Genomic DNA, 11,510 nt, shown 5'->3' on the forward strand with positions numbered 1-11,510 from the left:
TACAGCTCCAAAACCAGTTGTATAGACGTAGGACCATAATTTGATCACTTTTGTTGCTGAGAATTTTCCTGCATAGCAGCAACCAAACTTGTAGTGTATTTAAGGAAATAAAAAGGCTTCTAAAGTAAAAAGGCTCAAGTTTGTAATTTTCACTTTGAAATGTCAGACTTGATTTGCCTTAATGAAAAATGTGTCCGCCCCTACAAAAACTGTCCATTAATTATAATCCACATAATAATTCACATTTCCTGTTGCTGCTGAATTATTTTCCTGCTGTAGCAAACTGGCTCAAATTAAGATCCTACATATGTTATTGTACAGACTCCCTGAGTAAGGACTGACTGCTTTTTAGGTCGTATCTTCTGCGTGTTTTCGTGTTTGGATGGGTATGATCGGTTGGATACGTTTGACAACTCAGGGTTGTATTCACGAAGAAAGAATCGGTAGCAAACAGAGGACAAAACGGAGAGACCAATATTGAACTCTTTTTGTTTTGTTTGTTTTACTACGGTATGCACTAATTAATATACGACCCAGCTTCCTACCGATGTACTTCTAGACAATGTGGGACCCTTTACGTGGCTGTTTCATGGCAGATTCAAATAAAGTATCTCGTGTTTGGCTGAAACTAATGCACTGGCTAGTGATTCATTCAACTTTTCTCTGGTACCTCGCTCCTCACTTGGGGTTGTCTAGATCCATAACTCATAAAACCTTTATTCTCTTTCAGTGTGTACCTGGTTCCAGGAGTGTATAGGCAAGTTACCTTCACCCTAAACCCCTTGTGGCCATGGGAAACAACATTTAGGCCAGGATTCAATGCAAGGGGTGTTATAGCGCAGCGCACTAGACAGCAGCTGACGATGTGCCTTTTAAAGGCACTTATGAAAAACGCTGTGCATGTCGGCCCTTAAAAGTCGCTTATAGTGCACTGCGCTATAATGCGCCTTGCATTGAATCCAGGCCTTAGACTTAAGAAACACACAAATACACAGTGCTTGATCCATGATTGTTAACGTTAACAGTGAAGTACAGATCATCATATTCACAAAGCACTCATAAAGGCACTCACGGAGAAAACGCTCTCTTCGGGAGGACAAACATTAAATGACATTCAGTTATCCATTTCCATTCGAGTCTTGAGAAAATAAAATGGCTTAAAATATATATATTTTTTAAGTATTGATTGATAGGAAGTAGAAAACAAATACAGACTAGATAATCTATCATATCGATTTCTCTACACATTTTCTCGGTTCATATGAACTGTTTTTCATAATCAATGTCATTATTTCTCTCGATTCATGAAATTTCCCATCCCTCAATTCTCCCACCCCCTAATGCTGCGAGAAATACCTTCAGTAAGGAATCACCGAGCTCTCTAGTCACCGGCCGTTAAGTCGCCATCTATCTTTGATAGTTTGATCGCTGGAGGTAGTGCCTGGTGAAACTGGGCCGTAATTGTAGGCCCCTAGAACATTTTTCATTTATATATTTCATGCTTTTTTTGTTGCAGAGCAGGCTCCAGATCTGATGTGGCGGTCCAGACCTCCTTTCTCTATGTAGGTCTTCCCACAGTCTTCACATTCGGACTTGGGCATACTGCCGTGGATGTGGGCCCTGTGCCTGCAGAGATTCCCCCTCTCTGAGAACCCCCTGCCGCAGTCTGGACAGAGGTGGGGCCTTTCCCCCGAGTGGATCAGCATGTGTTTACGCATGTTCCCACTGTCGTTGAAGCGTTTGTCGCATCTGGGGCAGGGGAACGGCTTCTCCCCGCTATGAGTGCGAATGTGTCTCTCCCGGTCACGGCGGGATATGAAGGCCTTCCCGCACTCCTGGCAGGAAAAGTTTTTGGGCTTCTTTTTGGGTTCCAGAGACGAGGAGACACCACCTCTACCTCTTTTGCCTCGACCTTGTGACGATGATGTTCTTTTCCTGTGCCGCAGTGGGGACGCCTCTCGAAGAGCGGGGATGTCGGCGTCTGGGTCGTCCTGGAGGGTCTGGGGGTCGGCAGGGGCCCAGGTGGGGTCCTCTTCCCCCTCCTTGTTGTCTGACTCCGAGTCGGAGCCCAGCATGGCAGAAAGGGAGCGGCTGGTGGACTCAAATCCCAGTCGACGCTGGGACTCACCCAGGGCCTCGTCGTCCTCCATGGGGGCTAGCCAGTCTCCTGGGCCCTGGTCCTCCTGTATCTCTGGTTCTGTCTCACCTTCCTCCCTACACACAGGACTGGAGCCTGCAGCTGCCGAGGGCTGAGAGGGGGCCTGAAGCTTAGGGAGACCGGAATACTTTGGATGTGACACTCCTCCAGACTTCTTCAGCTCTGCTTTCTCCTCCTCTTGGTCTGTGCATGATTGGCTGGATGGATCATGAAGCTCAAGTTTCATTGGTTTAGAGTCAGGAATCTCCTTGTCTTCACTCTCCTGTTTGGTAGGTAGTAAAATGGGCGTGACTGTGGTCTCATACTCCTCCTCTTTGATGTGCGGTGGCCTCTGAGGCTCAGGGTTCGTAACAAATATTTCTGTCCGCTCCTGTTTGACACATGAAGTAGGGAGGGACTCCCGACCTCTGGAGACCAGTTCCACCTCGGAATGTTCATTTTTGGGCAGAACTCTTTGGGGTGACCCTGGTCCATGTGAGCTGTCCATCTCCCAGGCCATCACCACTAGGACAAAACAAATGGTATTAGAACACATGACATAAGCTTCTTTCATAACCACAATCTGCTGTCAATGTTGGAGTTCAGTTCGTTTTGCATGGCCCGATTACCCGGGTGGGTGGAGATTTCACTTAAAGGCCAATGGAATGGTCCAAAATGTGCAACTCCGCCCACCTGGGCAGGGCCTGCAAAACAAACTCTACCATTGTAGAAAACCTGTGGTACCACCAAGTATGTATATAAACCAGTGAAGGCTGCTGAGGGGAGAACGGCTCATAATAATGGCCAGATGTTGTTGCTAATTTGTAGCTTCTCCCTTTAAAAGAATAACTTTCAACATGAAGTTAAGTTTCAAATGATCATCATCTGGTGAGTGGAACTGTGTTTTTTATTGCAGCGCGCTTGCTGATGTTAGCCATCTCTTTGAAAATAACTTGTGTGTGAAACATTGTTGCATTTAAACTTTAGATCACCGGTTACTTTGTGTGCTAAAGGTTAAATGTTTTTTTGCAATGGTAAGTAATAGTTGTAAAAAATGCTTAGCCTAATGGTTGTGTTTTTGTATTCTTATGATTGGGACCTACTGGCTTATTATGTCAGAGTTCATGGACTGCTGTCTTTCCATCGGCCCTATGCAGTGGTGTAGTGGTGCCTGGAGAAGTGGGTCCTGTGTGAAGGAATTGCCCCACTAGATTTTTCAGATTTTCACTCAAAATCACACTTTTTTTAAATTAAATAAAAACGACACAAATGTGATGTTCTAAGTCCACAACAATGCTTAAACCACATCAGGAGACCATTTTTGAGGTCTGTGAAAAATACAAAAAATGGAAGGTGTAGTTGCCCTTTAATTCAATTGAGCAAAACAAATGCCATCCCCATTGATACAAATCAGCAAATAATTGTCAGGTAGGCAGTCAAAATCTAATTGGAAAGGTTTTCAGGGAAAGCCTTTATAAATGTTAATGCAAACAGCGCATGATGACTGAATAGCGCATCGCAAATAGCCTACTAACCAAGACTAAGGACGAAACTTTTTCAATACCTTGTTGCCTTAGTTAGAATTTACTTGTAGGTATCATAAATTGACATTTCTTTCCTACCTACCGGCTACCGATGTCATTTTTCTTGAGCTGCTCCATGCAACAACCAGTTGAGAGCTGCACGCTCTTGCTGCCTGCAGATTATATTCTGCAGAAACTAGGATATGTGAATATATTTCACGTGCTTTGCGATTATGTAGGCTATTTTGTGCATTATTTCTCTATTGTACTACATAATTAATAAGTTGTATACCTCCACTACACTACTTTTGATACGCAACAGAAGGGATTAAGAAGTGAGTATAGGCAATGCACACGGAAAACCCCTTACAAAAAAAGATTGCAGTTTTGAAACTGCAGTCGACTGTGGTATTTTGGACGCAGTAATTGCAGAATAACTGTTATACTGCACTCTAACTGCAATCTTTTTTCATAAGGGACAGTGGGTATAGGGCGTATACCTGCATAAAGCCTCCACTACATCACTGGCCCTTTGTGTTTTACAAAACTGCACTCTCCTACATGAGTGCACTGGTTTTATGGTTGCTGTCCTTTCAGCATCACGAGCCTGTCACACACTGAAGGCCTAGGTGTCCAATAGGTTCGCCACTGCGCAAACATGTCTACTATAGATATAAAGACCATTAGAATTTCCCCGTCTCCACTTACTAATAGTAAGCATGCAACTTTCCAACAATTTACCCCACTCAAGGAAATTCAGACAAACTTTGAGGATATTTTTCAATGAAAGTAAAGGACAGTAATGTTACAAGTAAGGTAGGAATCCCAGGTTTCAATAGGTGACAAGATATTGTTTCAAGAAAGGAGTATATATATTTGGCCTGGCAAAGCGCTTTTATGCGCTGACTGAATGAATGGAAGCTGATAATGATGGGCTTTTTACTCAGCTGGTCTGAAACTACGAGTCCTCACTGTCCAAGACCGAGAAAAAATGTATCTAACACCGAGACAAGACCGAGACACTCAATGTGTTGTACTACAACACTGATATAAACCCTGGATTGATGATTCTATGTGTTGTCCAATGAGAGGCTTTGAAGCCACCGGTCGGCCATATTGGCGCTCCCAGAAGGAGCAGTCCTCCATAGGAATGAATGGAACTCTACAGTATTTCAATTAAATGTTTCAAAGACAAAATTACATGTATACTGAACAAAAATATAAACGCAACATGCAACAATTTTAAAGATTTTACTGAGTTACAGTTCATATGAGGAAATCAATCAATTGAAATAAATTAATTAGGCCCTAATCTATAGATTTCACATGACTAGGAATACAGATATGCATCTGTTGGTCACAGATACCTTGCAATTGTGTTCGTTGTCCGTAGCTTATGCCTGCCCATACCATAACCCCACCACCACCACCACCATGGGACAGTCTGTTCACAACGTTGACATCAGCAAACCCGCTCGTCCACACGACGCCATAAACATGGTCTGTGGTTGTGAATCAGGTTGGAGGTACTGCCAAATTCTCTAAAACAACGTTGGAGGCAGCTTATGGTAGAGAAATTAACAGTACATTCTCTGGCAACAGCTCTGGTGGACATTCCTGCAGTCAGCATGCCAATTGCATGCTCCCTCAAAACTTGAGACATCTGTGGCATTGGGTTGTGTGACAAAACTGCACATTTTAGTGGCCTTTGATTGTCCCCAGCACAAGGTGCACCTGTGTATTTCTGGGATATTTTATTTCAGCTTATGAAACCAACACTTTACATGTTGCGTTTATATTTTTGTTCAGTGTATTTATGTATTTTGTTGTTGTTGTAGTGGGGACATTAACATTAGTAATCTCTTTAAATATTTATGTTTAGCTCACATAATATAATTTAAAATTATGCATTAATGTGTCTGTAATAGAATAAACGTGGCGAAAACAAATGTAGACATTAATAAATGCATTTCTGTAGCTTCCAAAATATGTTTTACAATGGCGAGGAAGTGCCAAGATGGAGGCACGCACGTTGGCTTCAACACAGCGCCCCCAATCAGTCTTCTAGTGTATATATATAAATAATTGGATAAGACTGGTTCTGGCTTCAAGTGGGCTAGTTGTGAAAACGCACTTTCTCCACGTCTTGCAGAGAGAGGGCGGGGTCTTCTAACAACATCCAAATTGCGTGGAATTACGCGGAAAAGTAGTAAAGGTGTAAACACTACTATTATCGCGTGTCTACTTAATTGACTAATATGACAGAAAGCCATAACCGTTGTCTATTTGTCATAATGTCGCTTAGCTAAATGTTTATAAACTGCTAGTAAAATAGTTTATTCTCGACTCACCGCATCGTCAATTGACCTTGTTTTGATCAGCTGGAAGATACCAGTCTGTTGACTTGTTAGTTGCTGGCTAGCTAGATTGCAAAAAAGTCCACAAGAGAGGCATGGACCGTAAACAAAACTGACCAAATCCGCATGACGAAACCTCCTTTCAAAGTTGATTGTTATTGTTTACAGAGAGTGGTTAGCTATCAAATTCCAGCATTTCTGAAGGCATGAACACTCCGGAAACGATACAGTTTCGTGAGTGGACACCACGCAGAGAGGAAGAGGAAGAGAGGCCCAACTCGGCAGAAAATCAGTCTCCCTCCAGCAGGTGTCGATGTTTCACCCACCAAGCTAGGAGTTTTTGTGTGGAGTGTCGAATTTGGTCAACACAAAAAAGTATGTCTTAGGTTTATTTGATCGAATAGAAGTTAGTAATGCTTAAGTTGTTACGAGTGTACTGATATAAATAGGACACGTGACATCCCGGCAACTGAGAAAAAACACTATTTCGGAGTTATCTCGAGATGGCTATGCATATTCATGACATGAGGCTATTAGCGTAGGATCTCTCTCTATTGAATACAGGCGGTTGACGCGAATATTCAAAAAATAGTTTACAATAATGAGATGTATCCACCAATCCTAAGAAAGGATAGGCGGGAGCCAACCCTCTGTGCCCCGTTGTGGACAACGTCTCCCAATGTTAGGGCGGAGAGACATCTTGTCAGTATATCCAGAATCTTTGCTGGACCTTCTTCTTCTTTGGTATCATGGCGTTCGCACATTTTGTTTGCGCATGCCGCCACCTACTATGCGGTTGTGTGTGGTCGATCACATTACATTTTGTGATACAACAATTTAAAAGGAAGGGGGAAAGGTACAAATTTCACCATCAACTAACCCTATGCCTAAATACCACTATATTTAATAAATAATACAAATTAAAAACACCACCCCATTCCACTACATTGACCCTAACTGATCCTACACAAGGACCGGACTCTTTCATTCAAAACACCTTGTAACTCTTCCACAGTAAAACCTAGTAAACTCAGCAAAAAAAAGAAACGTCCCTTTTTCAGGACCCTGTCTTTCAAAGATAATTCGTAAAATTCCAAATAACTTCACAGATCTTCATTGTAAAGGGTTTAAACACTGTTTCCCATGCTTGTTCAATGAACCATAAACAATTAATGAACATGCACCTGTGGTCATTAAGACACTAACATCTTACAGACAGTAGGCAATTAAGGTCACAGTTATGAAAACTTAGGACACTAAAGAGGCCTTTCTACTGACTCTGAAAAACACCAAAAGAAAGATGCCCAGGGTCCCTGCTCATCTGCATGAACGTGCCTTAGGCATGCTGCAAGGAGGCATGAGGACTGCAGATGTGGCCAGGGCAATAAATTGCAATGTCTGTACTGTGAGACGCCTAAGACAGTGTTACAGGGAGACAGGACGGACAGCTGATCGTCCTCGCAGTGGCAGACCACGTGTAACAACACCTGCACAGGATCGGTACATCCGAACATCACACCTGCGGGACAGGTACAGGATGGCAACAACAACTGCCCGAGTTACACCAGGAACGCACAATCCCTCCATCAGTGCTCAGACTGTCCGCAATAGGCTGAGAGAGGCTGGACTGAGGGCTTGTAGGCCTGTTGTAAGGCAGGTCCTCACCAGACATCACCGGCAACAACGTCGCCTATGGGCACAAACCCACCGTCGCTGGACCAGACAGGACTGGCAAAAAGTGCTCTTCACTGACGAGTCACGGTTTTGTCTCACCAGGGGTTATGGTCGAATTCGCGTTTATCGTCGAAGGAATGAGCGTTACACCGAGGCCTGTACTCTGGAGCGGGATCGATTTGGAGGTGGAGGGTCCGTCATGGTCTGGGGCGATGTGTCACAGCATCATCGGACTGAGCTTGTTGTCATTGCAGGCAATCTCAACTCTGTGCGTTATAGGGAAGACATCCTCCTCCCTCATGTGGTACACTTCCTGCAGGCTCATCCTGACATGACCCTCCAGCATGACAATGCCACCAGCCATACTGCTCGTTCTGTGCGTGATTTCCTGCAAGACAGTAATGTCAGTGTTCTGCCATGGCCAGTGAAGAGCCCGGATCTCAATCCCATTGAGCACGTCTGGGACCTGTTGGATCGGAGGGTGAGGGCTAGGGCCATTCCCCCCAGAAATGTCAGGGAACTTGCAGGTGCCTTGGTGGAAGAGTGGGGTAACATCTCACACCAATAACTGGCCAATCTGGTGCAGTCCATGAGGAGGAGATGCACTGCAGTACTTAATGCAGCTGGTGGCCACACCAGATACTGACTGTTACTTTTGATTTTGACCCCCCCCCCCCCCTTTGTTCAGGGACACATTACTCAATTTCTGTTAGTCACGTGTCTGTGGAACTTGTTCAGTTTATGTCTTAGTTGATGAATCTTGTCATGTTCATACAAATATTTACACGTTAAGTTTGCTGAAAATAAACGCAGTTGACAGTGAGAGGACGTTTCTTTTTACATCCAAGTACTTCTCTGCAGCAGCCTCCAGAACCAGTGGCAACCCGTCATTCAGCGGCATTAATATGTGTCACATATCATTTTGCAAACAATCTAAAAAAAACATTGAGTTAATAAAGCCGCATACAAACATGGTCTCTTTTTTGCTTTTTTTGAGTAAGGCAGCTCCAAAATGCAGGTGTTTCAGCCTAGCTCAGTGCTTTCTGTGGTGGTGGGGCAGCCAGCGAAAATATGACGTGTAGGTGTTGGTAATGTTCTCTAGTTGCACCGTGATTGGCTCAGTGTTCTGTCACTCATGGAGACACTACATCACCGCAAAATCTACGGGGAAAGCTCGAAAATTCAAGCCCCTTGGGTGCTGCCGTAGAGTTACATTAGAAGTGCCCATTCAAGAAGGCTCAAGGTCATTGGCCACAGATAAAATGACGTCAAATCACGTTATATATACCGTAGCTTTGATTGGACTGATCATGTCAACATCATACTTCCAAAATCTTAGCTAGCAAGCTAGCAGTCATCATCATGAATCAAGTCGACAATCTCCTGGCAAATCCTTTTCAATCCTTGTGAATGAAGAGAAATTATAGATAAAACATATCGATGCTCATAAACATTACACAACAAGTTGGAAATTGCAAATTCAACAATGAGTGGTTTGGAAGGAATCAGTGGCTAACTGCAAGCATTGCAAAGCAATCACTAGCCTGCTATTCAGTGGAGTGGGTGTGTGGTCCAAGTCTGGGTTTAAGGGTCTCTTTTCCAAGCTTAAAAGGATAAACGTTCAACATTGGCCATGCTGTCAATCCAGCATGACTTCTGCCGTGTTCAAATCAACTGGACTCTCGGAACTGGGAAATCTCAGACTTCAGTGAGTTCAAGACAACTGGGAACTCTGAAAAAAACTAGCCCCGACTGGGAAAATAGATTTTGAACGGTCATCCAACTCGGAATTGCAAGTCGGGAACTCAGGCCTCTTTTTAGAGCTCCGACCTGAAGATCACTGACGTCATGATTCGACCTTGTTTCTTCCCCAGTTGTCTTGAAAGCACCATAAATCCAGAGAATGACAGACTTTGATGACAAGGTTTGATGACAAAATTTGCCCACAAGGACCGCCACGCCACCTTCCTGTTCAGGTGAGCACAACACAACAAGGTGAGTCCAAAAAATGTATTGTATGCTGCTGCATAAATTATGTAATTTGCCAGGGAGATATGTATACTGTAGCTAAGAAAGTAATACTAAGTGTATGTTGTGTAGTAAGCTGTTAGTAGCCCATGTGCCTCACCCTAATAATTTGGTCCCTTTTCCCCTCATAACTTAGCCTACTGTTCTGTCTTGGTGGTGCACATGTAGCCTGTAGCCTGTTTTAGAGAAATGTCATAATCGAATATTGTAAGAGCTTTCATTATCTGCTTATATGCCCCTTTATCCTACGGTTCTGACTTGGTGTACAGGGAGAATACTGTAAGAACGGCCCATGTTCTGAATTCTGTTGCTGTACATTTCAAAAGTGCAGAACAAATAGCGAAATTGACTACTTCTGTTCTAACTCGCTCATTAATGTCTTAATCGAAATTACGGATTGCCTCATCCGCTTGTCGTCCCCTTATGCCATAGTTTGTACATCTCAATTGTCAGTAGAAACCACATTTGTTTAAGCAAGTCAGCCATATCAGCTATGCTTTTGAGGCTGAATGAATGAGGCTGAATGAGGTTGAATGAACTGTTTCGCTGCCAGACAAGGCTCCTCTGATAGCCAGGTGTAGCAGTGGTAAGGTGTTGGGACTGCTGTTGGGACTCTGCTGTTGGGACAGCTTTATGTAGGCCTTAACAGTTTGTGAGCACTGTTTGTCACCGTTATAGTGCAATTAATGTATTGTTTAGTGTAGTGGCTTTGCTGGCCTGCATCTAAAAAAAATTGGGGAGTTTGCCCCACCAAGATTTACATGCTAAAATCGGTACTGACCACAACAACTATTTTCAGTTATTTATGTTCTATTTCTGTGGTACATTTGATAACCATGGCAATGAATTCTAAGAAGCCAACCTACTGAAGCACAAATTCATATCACTACTACTTCTCACCCTTGACCCATCATCCTCAACTCTCTTCACTCCCTCAGCATACCACACCTTCTGTTCTACTCTGACTTTGTTAGGTAAAGACTGCTTCAAAACTCAAAAGGACAGACAGTGTCTTCTCAGTTTCACCATGTTCGCCACCAGGTCTGCGTCACACCAAACGGCGGGCGTTACAGACACAGGGAATCTTCCATTTTAGTTGCTCCACCTCATCTCTTAACGCCACCCCAGTAATCACTCCTTTCAAAAGTGCCCTGCTCTGGAGAGAAAAGCAAGTCACAGGTCTTGTCCCGAGACACGTGACACGAAGCGGTGGAAGAAACACAGAAAATCATCACAAGTCCACTTAGAGATTACCTTCACTGATTTAACAGTACCAAAATTATTTTCTACCCAGCCTGAGACTACATATGGGTCACACTGGGCCAGAATCATCCTTTGCATGACCATCGGTGCAAGGCTCGGACTCGGTCTTCACCACACCTGCCAGGTAATTCATCCTCACTCTCGTCGGGTTCAGTTTCTGAGCCATCAGAGACAGCAGAGGATGGTTTGTACTTGGCGCCATTCTTCCTCAACACACATCTTCCCTCTGCACTCTGCTCTTTTTCTTCCTCTCTGTCCATAACCACGTCTCTCCGTTCCCCACGCTCATGCCACGCCTTCATCCGCTGTATTGTTTACAGAACACGCACTGATGGCCTTTCTCCAATACCCGATATATGTTCCTCAGCCCATTTTACTAGTCTGGCTATCTCTGGCCTTTCCATGCTCGTAAAACCTGTGCTTCCCAAACTTTTCTTGTGCGATGCGAAAGCTGCTGTACCTGAGTTTTCATCTACGCTATATATACAAAAGTATGTGGACACCCCTTCAAATATGTGGATTTGGCTA

The 11,510-nt window shown here is 43.8% G+C and overlaps 1 protein-coding gene across 1 annotated transcript; it reads right to left on the reverse strand.

Annotated features, from left to right (window-relative positions):
- Nucleotides 1-997: 997 nt before the first annotated feature.
- Nucleotides 998-6,282, reverse strand: LOC121542141 (zinc finger and SCAN domain-containing protein 21). Its single transcript, XM_041851635.1, has 2 exons — nucleotides 6,012-6,282; nucleotides 998-2,662 (listed from the first exon to the last, which is right to left on the reverse strand). Exon 2 carries the CDS (start codon nucleotides 2,655-2,657, stop codon nucleotides 1,497-1,499), a length of 1,161 nt encoding a protein of 386 aa, XP_041707569.1. The 5' UTR covers nucleotides 2,658-2,662; nucleotides 6,012-6,282; the 3' UTR covers nucleotides 998-1,496.
- Between the last annotated feature and the right edge of the window lie 5,228 nt (nucleotides 6,283-11,510).

Source organism: Coregonus clupeaformis, chromosome 3 (assembly GCF_020615455.1).
Source record: "Coregonus clupeaformis isolate EN_2021a chromosome 3, ASM2061545v1, whole genome shotgun sequence".
Lineage (NCBI taxonomy): Eukaryota > Metazoa > Chordata > Actinopteri > Salmoniformes > Salmonidae > Coregonus > Coregonus clupeaformis.